The following is an 18,812-nucleotide window of genomic DNA, read 5'->3' on the forward strand; positions in this document are numbered from 1 at the left end:
AAAGTAAAAATGAAATAAAGTAAAAATTCAGTAAGGTGTAGGCAAAACAAGAGATTGCATGAGAATAGAGTTAGTGATGAACCAGTTCACACCAGAGGCCTGTGAGGGAAACTTCTGGGTTGGGTCCTGTGGCAGGGCAGGACACTGCGTAAAATCTACCACCCGAAACCGTCTGTCACCAAGGGCAAAGGAGACCCCAACAGGCCGAGGGACAAGATGTCCTCATATGCCTTCATTATACAAACTCACTGGGAAGAGCACACGGAGAAACAACACCCAGGCTCCTCCAGGAATTTCGCTGAATTCTCCAAGAAGTGTTCAGAGACATGGAAGACCATGTGTGCAAAAGAAAAGTCAAAGTTGGAAGATATGGCAAAGAGTGACAAAGCACACTGCGACAGGGAGAGGACAGATTTCTATCCTCCCCCAGTTGATACGGGGGAAAAAAGATCCCAGTGCTCTTACAAGGCCTCTATCTGCCTTCTTTCTAGTTTTCTGTGAGTATCACCTAGAGATAAAAGGTGGATTATCCAATGGAAATAATGAAAAAGAATTGGTTGAAATGTGGTCTGAGCAGTCAGCCAAAGATAAGCAGCTGTAAGAACAAAGCAGCTAAGCTGCAGGAGAAAATGTGAAAAGGATATTGCCGCACACCATGCCAAGGGCCAAAGTGAAGTGGGAATGAAGGGCCCTGGCAGACCCACAGGTTTAAAGAAGAAGGAACCAGAGGATGAAGCGAAGTAAGAAGAGAAAGATGATGGAAAGGATGAAGATGAAGAATAAATGACTGTCCTGTACAGATGTGCCTGGAGTATTATGTGTTTTCTCAGGCAATTGTTTTGCTGAGAATGTAAAATCAAGCACAGCTTCATATTAGTTTCAGTAGAAAACCTGCATAAATTTTGGTATAGCTTGTAAGATTATTTGTAGGGGAAAGACATTTGAAAAAAATGCAGGTTGCACCCTGTCTGGTGTGGCTTAGTGGATTGAGCACTGGCCTGCAAACTGAAAGGTCACCTGTTCGATTCCCAGTCGAGGCACATGCCTGGGTTGTGGGCCAGGTCCCCCATTGGGGGTGTGCGAGAGGCAAAGGATCAATGTTTCTCTCACCCATTGGTGTTTTCCTGCCCCTCATTCTTCCTCCCTTCCCCTCTCTCTACAATAAACAAATCAATATAATCTTTAAAATAACAAAAATGCAGATTATAGCTTTCTGAGGGACTATTAAATACAGTTAGATTTTAAGGCTTCTGATGTTAATTTAAGTGTTTCCAATTATTGAGTGTTTTTTCTAATTTCTTTTTTCTTTACTTTTAAAATTATATTTTATTGTTTATGCTATTACAGTTCTCCCAAATTTTTGCCACCTGTCCCCTCCACCCCACCACACAGACTCCTTCAGAAAATCCCCACACTGTTGTCCAAGTCCATTGGTCCCACATACATCTTCTTTAGTTACTCTATTTCCTGTGCTATACTTTATATGTCCATGACTGTTCTGTAACTACCAATTTGCACTTCATAATTCCCTCACCTTTTCCAGCCAACACCCATAATGCCCCCACCCCCTTTCCATCCCTTCCGTCTGGCAACCATCAAAACGTTCTCTCTATCTATGTTCTCTTTCTGTTCTGCTTGTTTGCTTACTTTGTTTCTTAGGTTCAATTGTTGATAGATATGTTGTTATTGTTTCTTTTTTCTTCTTGCTGTTCTGATGGTGTGTTTGTGTGTGTGTGTGTGTTTATTTGTTTGGCTTTTGCTTCCTTGCATTCCAAATCATTGATTTGATTCTCAGCTTCATCCACTCAACTGTTGCTTCAATGTAAATTGTTCTTTGTTTCAATTAGTGTATCCTTCAGTCCCGACTGGATCTTTTCTACGCTGTTGAGGTTTTCACTAAGCTCCTTGAGCCTCCTTATAACCAACGTTTTGAATTCTGCACCTGATAGACTGCTTTTCTCTATTTAGTTTCGTTTTCCTTTTCCTCGAGTTTTGTCCTCTTCTTTCATTTGGGGCACGTTTCTTTGTCTGTTCTTTTTGGCAGCTTTCCTGTGTTTGTTTTTATGTGTTAGGCATAGCTACTATGTCTCCCAGGCTTGATGGAGTGGCTTAATATAGTAGGTGTCCTATTGGGTCCAGTGGCACGTCCTCCCCTATTACCCAAGCTGGGTACTCAAGGTACATCCACTGTGTGGGCTGTGTACACCCTACTGTTGTAGTTGAACGTTGATTGGTGTTGGCACGTCCAGCGTCAGCCACTGCCTGTGTTCTGTCTGGGGCCACACAACACTTGCCACAAAGTGATCTGCAGATGGTTGCTACTTGTGCTGGGCTTGGAGGTGACCAGTGGAGGCCAAGCAGTGAACAAAGGCTGACTGTTGCTAATGCCGGGCCTGGGGCAACTTAGCAAGAGGTATGGGGCTCACTGAGGCCAGATGCTGCTTGTTTGAGAGAATATAAAAAAGTCTGAAGCGTGAGCCAAGATAAGCCACTCATAAGGGCAAGCCATTGGAGACAGCTTGGTGGGCCTAAAAGTTGGGTGGTGCAGGTCCTCACAGAACAACCAGTGCGGGGCGACAGTGTTAGCCAGGCTGGTGGAGTCTCAGATATGGTCCCCATCTGCCAGCTCTGTCACTCTGTTGGGGGAGGGTTCAGAAAAGAAAAAAACAGCCTCCGCCAGTACTTTTGTGTGGGAGGAAGCTGACTCCCGCTCTCACCCTGACGCTGGATAATTCTATTCCTTCCCATATGTCTCTGATGCCTTTCAATCTGCTGGAGGTCAGAGGGAGGAAGTTCGAGTAAGTCTGTGCATGGGTCATTTAGGAGGAACTTCCTGGGACTCCAGAAGTTTCTCTCTTCCACACCTCAATCCCTGCTGGTTTTTACAGCCAGAGTCACAGGGACTTTGCTTCTTGACACTGGAATCCAGGGCCAGGGCAGGGGGACTGGTTTGGCGCTAGGACCCCTTGTTCCTGAGATATCCCTCCCAATTCTTATCTGCTACATGTGGATGTGGAATTAGCCTGTTCCTGGTTTGTTACCCTTGCTACCAGTCTTGATGTGATTTCTTCTTTAATTTCATAATTGTAGGACTTCCACTCAGCTCAATTTCTGATGGTTGTGAATGATGGTTGTTCTATAGTTTAGTTGTAATTTTGATGTACTTTGGATGTGATTGTGAGAGGAGGCAAACCAGTTTCTCTCCATTGCCATCTTGACCACATTTCATCTTTGTTCTTCCTGTAACATCAACAGAGCTGCTCCAGTTACAATGACTCTTCTCACGCTATCCATAGCACTTCAGGATGAGGTTTCCAGCTATGTGCTTGTCTCGAAACTTATGTTTGACTGCTTTTTGGAACATGCCCATCTTCTTTAATTTCTTGATTTGAGTATAGGGGCACAGTAAATTCATAGGAATTAGTATCAATGGTAAGTTTTGGGCTTTTTAGAATGTTGCATTGTGTTTAAAAAATGGTAATAAAATTATGTATATTAGCCCTGACCGATGTGGCTCAGTGGGTGGGCAATGTTCTGAAAAGTGGAAGGTTGCCAATGCCATTCCTGGTCAAGACACACGCCTAGGTTGTGGGTTCAGTCACTGGCCAGTGCGTGTACAAGATGCAACCTATTGATGTTTCTCTCTCACACCAATATTTCTTTCCCTCTCTTTGTCCTTCCCTTCCTCCCTCTCTCTATAAATATATATATATATATGTACATATATATTTTATAAAATAATATACATAAAAAAGAAAGGTGTATAGCAAGTTTCAAGGTGAGAAAGTGCCAATGGTACTCGAGGCTGCAGAGATCCCAAGGCGAAAGCCTAAATAGAATCTATTGAAGGATTAGCTGTAAAGTTAATTATGGTGATGACTGCACATTTCCGTGAATTCACTAGAATCATTGACTTGTGCACTGGAAATGGGTGAATTTAATTCATTTTATGGTATGTAATTTATACCTCCAAAAAGTTGCTTAATGTCATTTTTAATTTAAAAAACTTGCAAATTCTGTAGCACTTTAATAACTACATGGAAAAAATGTCTCCGAACACATAATGCATTCTGTTAAACTGATAACCTAAAAATATACAGGCAAAATATAAACGCCTTTAGAATATGATATAGGAGAACAACTTCACGCCCTCAGGTTCAGAAAAGCATAATTATCTAGCAAGGAACAACCTCATAATCGTGTTTCTTCAACTAGGGAGAAGAAATGGAGCAAAGGCCACAAACAAATCATTCCCGGCGAAGGAAAATAAATGTGATAGGATTCCCAGTTTACACAGAACGTGGAGTGAAACAAAGTCCCTCTGTGTGGCCTCACCAGAAGCAAAAGCTGGTCTTCATCCGCAACAACAGATTCACAGTGGAGACCACAGACTACAGCTAAGTAATATAGACACTGTGCCTTTGTAGAACATCCTCATCTATATAGTCAAAGCTTAACAGGTGTCAACATCTGAACTCTTTACTGGTGGCTTTAAGGCAAAATGGGTAAGATGGGTCTCAAAATCTACCAAAGGAAGGACACATTGCCCTGAATAACTAAATCATAATAAATTCTAAAATTATCCTAACAGAAGTAACAAACAACAACCTTGCAAGAGTAAGATTGGAAGAAAGCTCACTTCAATAAGTGGCGGGCAGTGATGGGGTAAAAAGAACAGAGCAAACAATCTGAGTAAATCTCAGAGAAGGAAGTTCAGAAGGTTGTTGGTCTAGAAGCATGGCTGAAGGAAAAGGTGGAAGGATGTGGAAGGAGCTAAGAAGGAAAAGATAAGCGCCAACGAAGGAGCAGGGTACTCAGTTTGCACTTCACTTTCATAAGCAGTACTGCAAGCAGAGGTTAGAAATGCCTCTGTGAATACACACAGGCTGTCTTTTCAGAGTAAGACATACTTACTGGCCCTTGTCTACTAATCAAAGTCTACGTACCTTAAAATCTCAAGTCCAAGTTTAAAATCCCTGACCTCTCCAGGCAGAGCTCGGCTCCTCCCCACACAGCTAGGCAAACTTTGAAATATCACGATTAGCCTTCATCACATCACACTGAATGAACTTTATGTGTTTATGTCTCTTCTCCTACTAGACTGGAAGCTCCTTCTGACAAGGACAGTATATCATTTCACGCTAGCATCTATTACAGACCCCAGCACAAAGGAGGTGCTCAGGAAATACTTGCTGCGCGAATGACCGGGACTACACTGAGAAATGGTGGCTATAACAGGCAGCAGAGAGCAGTCAGAGGAAAAATCAAACAGAGTGAAACCATTGAGGAAACTGCTACAAAATTCCAGGGTAGAAGTAATGAGGAGCTGACCCCAGACAATGACTGGAAAACAAGAAAAGCGACTCAAAGACATGGATGACAACAAAGAGAAGTAGATGATGATGACAAGGGTCAAAGTCTTTGTTCCTGGAAAACCACTTATTCAAAATTTGTTGGGAATTTCCTTGGTGTAATATACTATAATAGGCATTAGGAATGCACTAATACTTGAAAGTAAAATTTAAAATGACCTCGATTTTTTAAATAGTATTGCCAATCAGGTCTCTAAGGAATTAAATTTAGAAGAAAAAGTAGTGGGATATTTTAAAGGAAATGAGCTTTGCACAGCAAACTATGGTCACTGATTATTAAAGTAACCAGAAATTGAAGTAACTCTCAGCCTTTGAGAAACTGACTAATGGTACATGTCTCCTAAGCTTCCCTACTCAGACTCATGGAGTCTCTGGCAGCTGGGCTATAGCATGGGGAGATATGACACCCCAACTGCCCAGGACACTAGCTAATTTTCTCTGCCCAAGAACGCTGCAGCTGCCTACTGTAGGCTTTCCATGTAGGAGTAGAACTTCCAGGCACACCTCTGGGCGGGTGTGACCGACCCCTGCGGCCCCTTGACCGACTGTCTGTGTCATTGAGGTGCATAGGTGTGAAACCGTGATGGTCCTCACATGTAAACGTGTATACAAGCATATGCCAGATATATCGTGGTTTTGTACCGTGGCAGCCACATACAGTGAACGTCACAATAAAGTGAGTGACCTACATTTTTTCATTTCTAGGTGCTTATAAAAATTATATTTACAATATGCTGTAGTTTGCTAAGTGTCAAATAACAGTGTGTCTAAGAGTGATGTATATGCCTTAGTATAAATATGCTTTATTGCAAAAAATGCTAACCACCATCCGAGCCTTCAGCAAGTCATAATCTTTTTGATGGTGGAGGCTCTTTCTTTGACGTTGATGGCTGCTGGCTGATCAGGTGGTGACTGCTGAAGGCCGCGGTGGCTATAGAAGTTTCTTAAGATACAACCATAACGTTCTTCTCTGCATCCACTGACTCTTCCTTTCGTGAACAGTTTCCCTGTAGCGTAAGATTCTGTTTCACAGTGTTTTACCCACAAGAGAACTTCTTTGAACATGAGTCAATCCTCTCAAACCTGCTGCTGCTTTATTCGCTAAGTTGGTGTAATATTCTAACATCCTTGCCTTCATTTCAGCAATCTTCACAGCCTCTTCACTAGTAGATTCCATCTCAAGAATAGAAACTCTTTGCTAATCTATAAGAAAGAACTCCTCGTCTGTTGAAGTTTTATCATGAAATTGTAGCAATTCACTCACATCTTTAGGCCTGACTTCTGGTTGTAATTCTCTTGCTATTTCCACCACACTTGCAGTTACGTCCTCCACTGAAGTGCTGAACCCTCAAAGTCACCCGAGAGTCTTAGAATCAAGTTCTCCCAAACTCCTGTTAATGTTGCTATTTTGACTTCTTTTCTTGAACCATGAAGGTTCTTAATGACAGCTAGAATGGTGAATTTTGTCCAGAAGGTTTCGATTGACTTTGCCGAGACCCGTCAGAGGTATCCTATGGCAGCTAAAGCCTTACGAAATCTGTTTGTGAAATACTAAGACTTGAGAGTTGAAATTGCTCCTTGACCCATGGGTACAGAATGGGTGTTGTGTTAGTAGGCATGAAGACGACATTCCTAAGAGCTTTTGGATGACCAGGTGCACTTTCAATAAAAGAAATATTTTCTCCTGAGCTGTAGTTCTCAACATGGGCTTGAGAAAGATGTGCTCTCATTCAGGCTTTATTGGTCATCTATAGAGCACAGGTGAAGTAGATTTAGCATATTCTCAAGGGCCCGAGGATTTTCCAAATGGTAGATGATCAAAGCTTGGACTTAAAGTCACTGGCTACATGAGCCCCTAATAAGAGGCTCAGCCTATACTTGGAAGCTTTGAAGCCAGGCATTGATCTTCTCCTGTCTAGCTATAAAAGTCCCAATATAGAGCCTATTTGATCTCCACCAAAAATCTATTGTTTAACATAATCCCCTTCCATGGTTATCTTAAAGACCCCAAACAGCCACAGCAATCTTGAGGAAGAAGAATACAGGAGGAGGAATCACAATACTTGATATCAAACTATACTACAAGGCCATGGTAATCAGAATAGTTCTGGTGCTGGTGTACGAACAGACATATAGATCAATGGATCAGAATAGAGAGCCCAGAATTAAACCCAGGTCTATATGGTCAACTAATATCTGACAAAGGGGGAAGGAACATACGATGGGGTGAAAAGAGCCTCTTCAACAACTGGTGCTGGGAGAACTGGACGGGGACATGCAAAAAAATGAAACTAGACCACCAACTTACACCATACACCAGAATCAACTCAAGATGGATCAAAGACTTAAATGCAAGCTGTGACACCGTACAAGTCCTAGAGGAAAACATAGGCAGGAAAAATTTAGATATCCCACATAGCAATATGTTCACCAATAGATCTCCTAAGGCAAGGGAAATAAAGAAAAGAATAAACAAATGGGATTACATCAAACTAAAGAGTTTCTGCTCAGCAAGAGAAAACATCAGCAAGACGAAAAGGGAACCAACTGTATGGGAAAACATACAGCAATTCAAAAGAACCTATGCACCCCTGTGGTCATAGCAGCACTATTTACAATAGCCAAGTGCTGGAAACCACCTAAGTGCCCATCTGTAGGTGAATGGATCAGAAATCTGTGGTACATTTACACAACGGAATACTATGCAGCAGAAAGAAAGAACTCCCACCATTTGCTACAACATGGGAGAGATTAGAGAGGATTATGCTTAGCGAAATAAGCCAGGCAACGAAAGACAAATACCGTAGGGATATCACCTGATACAGGAGACTAATGAACAACACAAACAAGAGAGCAAACTAGAGCCAGAGCCGAGTAAACGAGGAGCTGACTAACAGTTACAAGGTGGGAAGGGGGAGGGAGAAAAGGAGGGTAAGAACGGGAAGGGTCTAGTTGAGGAACATGTAGAAATGACCCACGGACATGTACAACGAGGTGGTGATGGACTGTGGGAGAAGGGGCGGGCCTGGGGGAAGCAATGGGGAAAAAAGTGGGACAACTGTAATATAAAGCAATTTAAAAAGACGATTGTTTAAAAATAATAAACAAATAAAACAGTGGTCTTAGCTGGATAACCTACTACAGCTCCTGGCTGCTTCAATGTGCACTTTGATGTTAAGGAGACGGCTTCTTTCCTTAAACCTGATGAGCCAAACTCTGCTAGCTTCTGCCTTTCTTCTGAAGCTTCATTGAAGGTAATTTGGGCTCTGCTCTGGGTTAGGCTTTGGCTTAAGAGAATGTTGTGGCTAGTTTGATCTTCAGGCCATCATAACTTTCTCCTTATCAGCAATAAGGCTGTTTTGCTTTCTTATCATTTGTGTGTTCACTGGGGTAGCACTTTTCCTTTTCCTCGAGAACTTCTGCTTTGCCTTCACAGCTTGGCTAATTTTTTGGTGGAGGAGGCCTAGCATTTAGCCTGTCTTGGCTTTTGACATGCCTTTTTTGCTAAGGTCAATTAATCCGAGCTTCTGATTTCAGCTAAGAGACCTGTCACTCTCTCTTTCGTTCGAACACTTAGACGTCATTGTCAGGTTATTTATTGGCATAAATTCAACATTGCTGTGTCTTGGGAAGTAACGAGGCTAAACATGGGACAGTCGGTGAAACAGTCAGAACACACACAACATTTATCAAGTAAGTGTGTGGTTTTATATGAGTAGAGTTTGTGGCCCTGAAAGAATTACAGTAGTTACCTCAGAGATCACTGATTACAGATCACAATAACAAATACAGTAACTATGAAAACATTTGAAATAGTGTGTGAGCAATATGTGATGCAGAGACAAAAAGTGAGCAAATGCTATTGGAAAAACAGTGCTGAGAGACTTGCTCAGGACACAAGTTTGCCACACTCTTTCACTTTATACAGAAAAATGCAGTATCTGTGAAGGTCAATAAAGCAGAGTGCAATGAGATGAGGTGATGTCTGCACTTAATTTCAGTTTGAACGCCAGGGTTCTTGGAACTGCACAGTAATGATTTTAACGTTGATGAGGAAAAATCAATATGTGAAGAAACTGTCACAATAAAATAAAAAATCTTCAGAGGTGGGGCTCGCCTACCAGATATCCAAGGTAGCTGAATAAAGCCCTGTCACCCAAACAGCACTGTGCTGCTGTGGGACATGGAGAGCTGAGACAGACACCTGTGTCTGGAGGCAGAAGTGAGCCAGGTGTCACCAGGAACTGGGAGTGTCAGGAGGGGTGGCCTTTCATTTTACAAGGAAGGCCAACATGCTGGCCAATAGTGATGTTGCGACCCTATAACCTTAGCTCCTAGCTCAGTGAATGAGAAAATAAATTCAAGATGACTTGGAAATAAAAATATAAAGAAAGCAAATAAGAATGTTGAACTCAGCAAGGACTATGGAGGTTATTTGTATAACCTTGGAGTAAGAAACACTGTTCAAAGGAAGATGTGAAGTATGGAGGTATTTTTCTCATCTCAGAGTAAGAAAGACTATTTAAAGCAAGGCAGTTTAGGAAGAGAATAGAGCTAATTCCCAAATAAAAGAACTCTGGTAGTGTTACAATTGCCCTACATGCAGATGACGTCGGGCTGTGATCTGTTTACTGTGAAGACAAATGAAATACAAAAGATTAATAGAAGTTGTTGACATTGAGCTTGTGTTACCCGAAATTCCAGTCCATTGGTAGCTGATTTTGAACAGTACCTCAGAGGCTCCTGGGCCCAGGGAAAGGACCTCACTGTGGGGACAGCACGCATCCCCCCAACTCTGGTGCCCTGTGCTCCTGTGTTTTCCCATCTCCCTTCTGCAAACAACTGGCAGTGGGATTGCTGGTTCATGGGCTTTCCAGGTGGGGTAATTTTACTTTCCCACTAGCAACGTGGGAGGCTTCCAATCTCCCAGAGCTTCGCCAACGCTTGGTACTGTTGGCCCTTTTGATTTGAGCCTCTCCTGGTCTATAGTGGCACCGCCCGCTGTCCATCTGCATCCCCCTCGTGCAAGGTCATTGGTCATCCTTTCACGTGCTCATTAGCCACCCACAGCAGTGAACAGTCTGTTCAAATCTTCTGCCCATGTCAAAAACGTGGTCATTTTTCTCACAATTGAGTTTAGAAACTTCTTTATGTGTTCTGGATACCAGTATAGATTGGTAACTACTTTATTTCTGTCTGTGGCTTCTGTTTTCATTTTTCTAAGGGGAACCTTTGGCGGGGCCTGTGTTTGTAGCGTTGATGAGGAGCAGCTCAAGCAACGGACCTCAGGGAGTCAGCCCTGCTGGCATGACCCCAAGCAGCGTTGAGTGTAGAAATGATGCAACACAAGCATGCTCATCTCACACACCGACAGAGGCATGCACGGCATCACACACATACCGTGTTCATTTACACACACAGAGGACCATGCCCACACAGAAGCAAAATTCTCTGACTGAGTGGTCCTAGCCACAAGGTGACCTTGGGATTGAATAACAGGAAGGAGGCAGCACGGGGGCATCAGTACCTGTGGTTTTCCTTGTTGTAAGGGACCTCACAGTGCTCCTCTGTGAGGCACCTGGCCTCTGTTGTTCACGGCCTGTGTGTCGTACTCATAGGTGCTCAACCCTTTTGACACTAAAAAGGAGAAAGAAGACAAAGCGCAGTTACAAACCATCCACTGTGCCCATGACTCAGCCCCTCAAGGCTCCACCTCAGGGTGTCAGGGGATGGATCCTCATCCACAATACTGGGGAGCTGCTGGATGGCTACTCCAGGGCCCACCTGGCCCTGGGGCAGCAGCCAGCAGCTGCTCACACACAGCCGAGGCTTGTTCCGCCCATTCCCGCAGGGGCCGCACTGCCTAGCTCACAGCCCACGAAGTGAACATGGGCCTCTGACTAGTGCTGTGCGCCGCATGCTATTTATTGAGCTGAGACGCTGGCACCACCGTGCGGCAGGGATGCTCGCCCAGGTCCGGGAGCTCCATGGAGCTGAACCTCAACCTCTTCCCTGGGCAGTCTTCATAAGTGCTTTGGCTTGGGTTGTGTTTGGACCTGACTTATCTTTCTCCGTTAACTCCATTGGCTCTCAGTGCGTTCTTCCGCATTGACGCTGAACGTGAGTCACTGTGGCAGGATATATGCTTGCACTTGTGTATATTCCAGTGGAAATATTCATCCCTTTGCATGGGTTTCCCCAATTACCATCAAAATCAGCTTGTAGGCATGCCCTGTGTGTCTCCCAGAGCTCACACTTATTGGGAGTATGTTTTACGTAAAACATTTAACTCTGACATAATGATAAAGTAGGGAAGGCGCAGCACAGAACTTGAAACTTCACAGGTGAGGACCTTAGAAGCCAGAGTGCGAAGTGCTTGCATTAAAAGGAGGCCCACCAGTTTTTTCCTCCAACATCAGCTAGAGGTAATTTATAGAATCCTGCTCTTCCTCAATATCGCCCATGACGCTTCCTCTTCCATTTTCCATGAACGAGGCTTTTCTTGACACCTCTGCCTGGGCACTCTCCACGTCGCCCACATCCCTAGGGGTTCTCAGCCTCGCCAACAATTTCATTCACTCCCACTTATGTTCTGAAGGTTCATCAGGATGTTCCTGTCAGAAACTTCAAAATGAGCATCCAACTGCCAACAGCTTCCCACGTGTTCCCAGGAGTGCCCACCGCCGGGCATCCTTCCTTGCCTTGTGTACTCCATCCTCGTCCTTCGGAGTAGGGCTTGTCCTAGCGACTTTCAGAAAAGGCAATGGGCCGTCCCTTCCATGATTGGGCCAGAGGGGCTTCTTCCGTCCTGCTGCCCTCTCTCTCAGCCTCATTTGGTCACTGCCATGTTCCCAGATTCTCGACATGTGGGGACAGGCACGGGACAAGGATCGGATGGAAGCCACTGGCCAACAACTCACAAGGGCTGACCCTGCCGGCAACCTGATGGTGAGCCCTGAGTGGGTCCTACCCAGGCAGATGCGACCAGAGGCCCCACTAGCACCATGACAGAGCCTCACCAACCATCCATGGCCAAAGGACCCAGCTCAGCTCTGCTGGACTCCTGACTCACAGCACTGGGAGGTAATAATGTGTGTGTTTTTCGGTGGCTGCGATTTACTGTAAATAATGTCCCAGCTCTCCTGGGTGCCCCACTTGCAATGAGCGTGGCACCAATACCCTCTTGGCTACTCAAACTGAAGTCCCCAGGTGGCCATCCTGTACATGTTCAGTTCTCTTGTCCCTGTAAACTAATCACCTGTGTCCTGAATGGCTGCTGCAGGTGCCAGGCGTAGCTTGCCTGCCCAGTGTGTACCTCCAGGCTACTGCACACCCTGCTAAGGGGCGCTCTTTTCAAAATGTGTCCTTGACCCCATCCCCCATCTGCTCTACCCACCCCCACCAGTGCGCTCCGCAGCGTTGGGAAGAGCCTTGGCCAACAGCGCTTCGGGCACTGTCTCTGTGCACTCCTCTGTCTCAGCTGGGGTTGTCCCCGCACTCGAGCTCCTTCTCTCAGAGGCTACAGGCAATAACCATCCCGATTTCCCAAGAAAGGCTTCACAGTGTCAGGGAAGCCATGCCCTTCCCTATTCAAGGATACGATGGAGCCTGCCACATGCCCCTGCCGTGTGGACATGAAAAAACTAACAGGTCTCCTGAAGAGAGTCTGGCTAGTGGTACCTTGTCATGGTGTGGAATGTTTTCATTGTTAGGATTGCTGATCAGCGCTTTTCTCAATCACCCTGCTCTCTTTCCATGGTCTTCTCATCTTGCTTCATAGGTCTTTGTTATCCCTCTGAACATGTTAACCCGCTACTGTTTAATGTCTGTCATGTTTTCTGCAGTTCTGGGAACAGAACTTGCCCTGCCACCACTCAGGATGTCGGTTTGTCCTTTGGGCATGGAGCTCATTTCTGGCCATCTGAGGGGCAGCCTGCCTCAGGACACATGTAAACGTGAGGGGGCAAAGACTGGGCAACGTGGACTAGGGGCTTGGGGGCACGTACCTAGGTAAAGGTGCAGAATGAACAGCCTCCCTATTGGCAGGAGGATGATGAGGTCCAACACTAGCACGATCGCCCCAATTATAGCCAACACTATGGTCTTGGCCTTTGGATGAAAAGAGAGCAGAAACCACAGCCACGTGTTCTGACTGCCAACGTCTGTGGAGACAAGAAAGACATACAGAATTTGCACTGGTTGTTATGGCAGGACCTCCCTTCACGTAAGCACCATGGGATAGAGCTGGTAGGGTGAAGGGAATGCCAGCCTGACAGACCACCTTCCTGCCCAGGTGGGTACCTACCTGCCCAGGTGATTACCTCCCTGCCCAGTGACCACATCCCTGCCCAGGTGAGTACCTGCCTGCTCCAGTGACCACCTCTCTGCCCAGATGATCCCTTTCTCTTTTCCCAGACCACATCTTTACTGAGGTGACAAGCTTCCTGGCCAGGTAAGCTTCTTCTCCTCACCCACATGACCACCTCCTTACGAAGGTGAGCACCTCTCTACCTACATGAGCATCTCTCCAAAGAGGTGAGCCCTTCCTCCTCACCCAGGTGTGTGCCATGCCACCTAAATGCCTTTGCACACCCTTCTCTCAGCAGTGCTATCATGATCACTCTCTATGGATCCAGTAGGTGAGGCTGGGAGAGGGTGACTCTGTCTAGGTCACATAGACTGACCCTCTGTCTGAGCCCCAACACCCTCCTGGTCCTGCAAGCCTACAAGCCTGCAGCACCCAGGCCCCGTCCATTCTGCCCCAGCCACTCTCAAGTAGCACTGGAAGGCTGTCATCACCACCCACGAACATTTCTATCATATGGTCCTCTGTGATGCTCCTGACCACACTGCTTCCAAAAATTAAGTGTGAGAAAAATCTTGAAGGCTCATGTGGGTGAAGTAGTGAAGACTGATTCCAGGAGAAGTAGGCTGGAGGGAGAGGCTAAGACACACGAGAAACCAGAGGGGAAGCAAACCAGAAAGCAGCGGCACGCACTTCCATAGTGGGGGTCTGTGTGGAGCATACCTGGGTTCACAAGTTGGTGGATAAAAGAGCCCAAGACTATTGCCACCATGCACAGCAACCAGGCTACTGTGGAGAGAAGAAGACTGAAGAACCACCTGTGGGAAGGGCAGACATGGCTCAGAGCTGGTGACAGTGGCCCTGAGAGCACAGTGACCGGCGCCTGTACGTCCTCACGAAGTAAGGGGCCCGGCCTCCCAGGACAAGTACCTAAGCATCCCTAAGGCACGGGCTACCCTGAGTACCCTGAATGCTGCTCTGGGTGCGTGGCATAGCTCAGGCCTTGGTTCTCCTGCTCTCTGTCCTTTGAGCATTTTCCCCAGCGCTCTAGAGGACATCACTGGTGCATGGCCACTGAGGACCACACCTGCAGTCTTATATCGCCTCACGGCATGGAACCAGGATCCCATTGAATCCCCACAAGGGAGCTGCAAGGAGGGGGCCACCCCCAGCTCACAAAGCTAAACTGACTCAGAGATGGGTGTTATCTCCCAAGCTGCCTGGGCCCACCAAGAACTTTGGCTCAAGATTCCACGGTGTCCCCAGCCCCCTGCCCACGGCCAGTTTGCTTTTCCCTGCTCCCACTTATTCCTGCCAGGACAGCCTTGGTCCCCACCTCACCCCTCTTCAGCTCTGGAATTATGCGAAAGGAGCCTTTGGGGCTCAGCCTGGACTCAGGTGGGGACCACTGCGGTGGAACAGATTCCCTGTGAGAACAGCAGTGATCCTATCAGGGGCCCGGGAGGGACTTGAAAGCCAGGGCAGTGCCATGGAGGGCAGCCAGCCGGTGCGCGGCCTCCCCAGCTGCTCTCAGTCCCAGCAGGCCAGCCCGCAAACCTGCACGCTCTGTGCCTGCCAACGGCACATGCTTGGGAGGCTCATGTACGCATCAGGGCCCTGCGCTCTGACCTCACAGAGGAAGCCCCTCCTGCCCATGGCTGCTTGCTCCTGGCACGCACCCCGGCCCACATCCTCTGTGCTCGGGGCCTGGTCGCCCCGGCGGGCAGAGAGCAGGGGGACCCAGGCCAGCTGGTCAAAACTCAACAACCCAGTCTGTGTTATGTGTACAGAGGCCGCTCCTGTACATTCCTAAGGAGGGTCGCCAGCTATATACTTTGCGAGGACACATTCACAGCATGTCCAAGGTCTGCACCATAAAACATGTTTTGGAAGACAAGGAGACAGGGAGACCCTGAGGGCATCCATGCTGAACAATGAAACACAGCCCACTGTTGCCCTTGGTGCCCACTCTAACCCACCAGGCCCCCAGCCCACAGACCTCTGCCCTTCAGGACCCTCCTTTGCCTACCCTTTCACCCCCTCCCAGCCATTCACCAGTAATTCCTGCTCCCGATGCAGGTGTTCATCCACTCGCAGTGATGGTCAAACCCAGCGATGCATTTCTTGCAGGCAAAGCAGTGTTGGGCTTTTGCGCTCCTGGAAGGAAAAATTTGGGAGAAGCAGCCTGTCAGCAACCTGTGCAGATAAAGGAGGGGCTCAGAGCCCCCTCAGTCTAGAGTGACAGGAAGACGCAGCAGCAGCCCCAGAGAGAACCAGTGCCCCTGGGGTGGGGGCGCCGTCCCTCAGCCACCCCTGCCACACTGAGCCAGGGTTTGAGGCCTGGAGTCTAAGCTAGGATCCCGCCCTGAGCCACTGGGCCTCCCTCTCATGCCACCCACTATGTCCCCAAAGCCCCTAAGCACCCCAGGTAGTTCACCAGGCCTGTGATCTGGTGGGGACAGGCACTCCTCTGAGACACCCCAAGAAAACAAGTGCTCTTCTGCTCCTAGATCCGCTGGGGGCGGGGGAGGGGGTCTGTGTGCCTGAGGGTCACATCAGCAGTCAGCTGCATGAAAGCAGCCCCTGCTTCTAGGGAAACAGCACCACAGTGTCCCCCACAAGTGGCTGGAGAGTTAAATTTGGTAACCCACCCAGTGGGTACAGGCCCCACGTCCAGCACTCACACTTTCACTTGACACATGGCGCAGTACAGTCCTTCGATGTCATGACTGTGTTTTTTTCTATCAAACACGGGGAGCAATTCTTTAGAGATGTTTTTTTTCCTTGCTGCCTCTTCTGCGGGATCGGTGGAAACACAGATGACGTATGTCGTCACATAGCACAAGAAAATTGTGCCAGTAACCTTCGGGCGGGTGGGTCAAGGAATAACAGCCCTGGACTTGGTCACTACCTCAAAAGTGGTCCTGGCTCTGGTGTTAGTCCTGAAGATGTGGGCCCAGCCGGTGGCAGGTACCGAGGACAGCCTCTCTTGCCCCTCATTCTCCCTCCAGGAAGGACAAGGCAGAGCCTGCTAGTGGGGCTTTCCAATGGAGCCCTAGTCCCCCAAGAGGCATCAGTTTGGTACCTGTTGCTGTGGCTCCCAGCGCTTCAGGAAGGGAAAGGCCTGGGTGCACAGATGGGTACCAAGCTGCAATCTGGAGGCTGTGTAGGTGCGTTATGGGTGCATGAACAGGTGGGTTGCTAGAAGGGGCCTGCTCCTGGGCAGCAGGTGAGGCTGGGACTGAGCCGTGTGGCCCAAACCTTTGCTCCAGTGTCTATACTTAGCTCCCAAACCAGAACACTACCAGGGACTGAGGAGACAGTGTTCCACACACTCAGACCCTCAACTTAAAATTGGCACCTGGCCTGGGCCTGCCAGGTAAGCTCTGCAGAGTTACCTGTGGCCAATTTCCCAAACCCTTCCAAAACTGCAAGGCTACGGACTTGCTATCTCCTGGAACTAGTCCTTTTGGAACCAGCAGGTGAGGCTTCCAGGGGGAAAAGATTCTAGGAGTTTTGGGTATTGTCCCAACCACATGAAGTGGACTAAACTGAGCATAGCCCCCTTGGACATGAAGATGTCTGCCTGTTTGACCAAATGCCTTGGCCGGTACTCAGCACTCGATCACGTCCAAGTCAGTCCCTCCACTCGCTGGTCACCCACAGCAAGGACTGCTGAGAGAAATTTGGTCACGTTTTCCCCAAAATGACCTGGCTGGTCTCACTCAGTGACCTTCACTGAGGGGGGCTGAGGCCCTGAAATGGAAAGGCTACATCGTAGCTGCCACAGCCTCAAGTTCCCTGCTATTACTTTCAGGGGCAATCATAAACAGGAAAAGGAAGGGGGCTCCTGGTCACCCTTCGATTACACATCAGGAGCCGCCTGGCAAGTCCTTAGTGTTTGCAGGAGCTGTTCTGAGAACAGGCTGGAAGGTCCCCTTGCAACAATCGGTGTTGGCAAACAGACAGTGCAGAGGGTCCCAGGCCAGGCCAGGCCCTCCTCGCACTGTTAGCCTCTCCTCCTGGTGGCAGCAGCAGGAGGCAGAGAGCAGGGCCCATAGTCACCTGCTCTCTTCCCTCCAGGGTGTCGCTGGTGTGGGGTTCCTAGGGTGGAAAAGTGGACCGACACGTGTGTTCCAAAGGCAGCCGGGGCCCCGGACAGCCAGGAAACGCATCCTGTATCGTCCTCATAGGACCAGTGGGGACGGGCAGCACAGACTGAGCCCTGAGCTCCCAGGGGTGGGGGATGGTCACGGCAGGTGTGGGCAGGGAGTGCAGGTGACCCGAAATCCTTGCTGGACCATAAAGCAGATAGGACAAAGACTCGGAGCCCAAACAGGGCTGAGGTATGAGTCAAAAGAGAATGAGGATAATGGCCTCTAATCTGGCACATAGGCAAACCCACAGTTCGGGGCTGAACTGAGTCCCCAACAGAGCTTGCAGCCATGATCCTCTGGGCCTCGATGCATCTAATTCAGAAACAGGTCTTTGTGGAAGTTCAAGCTAGGGCGAGGCCCTTAGCGTGGGTCGTTATCCAAGTGAATTGTGTCCTTTTGAGAAGAGAAGACTAGCACAGAGGGATGAATGAAAGAATATGTGGGGACACAGAGAAGGACGCCGTCCTCAAGCCAAGAGACACCTGAGGCCACTAGGGCTGGGAATGAGGAGCTGGTCCTCCCCTGGAGGCCTCAGAGGGTTGTGGCCCTGCCCACACCTTGATTTCAGACTCCGGTGGGGCCACTTCTGGGGAACTGACAGAATACACTTATTTGTTTAAGCGGCTCAGTCTGCGGTACTTGTTCCAGCAGCAGCCAGGGGAAACTCACACACGGTCCATTGTGCTGCTAAGGGGGAGGGTGGGGAGGCATGCTGGCACCCACAGGCCTAGCTGGGATGGAGCTGGTGCTGCAAGAGCATCACGCAAGACACACAAGAAAACCTCAGGCCGCCCTGAGACAAGAAGTACAAAGGCAGGAGTGTCCTGGGCACAATAACACAGCCTCTCCTGGAGGACCTCAGACCTGCAACCCCCGTCAGCCAGGGGAGGGCTGGCCTGGAAGCTCTGTCATGGGGGACAGGCTCCCATAGCAAGCACCTGGCAGGGGCTTAGGGAGAGCAAACTTGAACTGTACCTT

The 18,812-nt window shown here is 48.1% G+C and overlaps 1 protein-coding gene and 1 long non-coding RNA gene across 4 annotated transcripts in view; one reads left to right on the forward strand and one right to left on the reverse strand.

The window, feature by feature from the left end:
- The window catches only part of LOC150002028 (uncharacterized), a 399,760-nt gene extending 393,698 nt beyond the window's left edge, over nt 1-6,062 (forward strand). For all 3 annotated transcript variants that reach the window (XR_016513103.1, XR_016513102.1, XR_016513104.1), the window contains 2 exons: nt 4,216-4,401; nt 5,101-6,062. This is a non-coding gene — a long non-coding RNA (uncharacterized LOC150002028). The remainder of the gene's footprint in view (nt 1-4,215; nt 4,402-5,100) is intronic.
- Nucleotides 1-16,378, reverse strand: part of LOC150002027 (palmitoyltransferase ZDHHC11-like) — a 426,431-nt gene extending 410,053 nt beyond the window's left edge. The window contains exons 1-3 of the mRNA XM_090287759.1: nt 16,362-16,378; nt 15,733-15,834; nt 14,401-14,495 (exon numbers count right to left, since the gene is read on the reverse strand). Coding sequence (XP_090143885.1) covers nt 14,401-14,495; nt 15,733-15,834; nt 16,362-16,378 — 214 coding nt within the window. The remainder of the gene's footprint in view (nt 1-14,400; nt 14,496-15,732; nt 15,835-16,361) is intronic.
- Nucleotides 16,379-18,812: the final 2,434 nt, after the last annotated feature.

This window comes from Furipterus horrens, unplaced genomic scaffold (assembly GCF_987537825.1).
Source record: "Furipterus horrens unplaced genomic scaffold, mFurHor1.1.pri manual_scaffold_9, whole genome shotgun sequence".
Taxonomy (NCBI): domain Eukaryota; kingdom Metazoa; phylum Chordata; class Mammalia; order Chiroptera; family Furipteridae; genus Furipterus; species Furipterus horrens.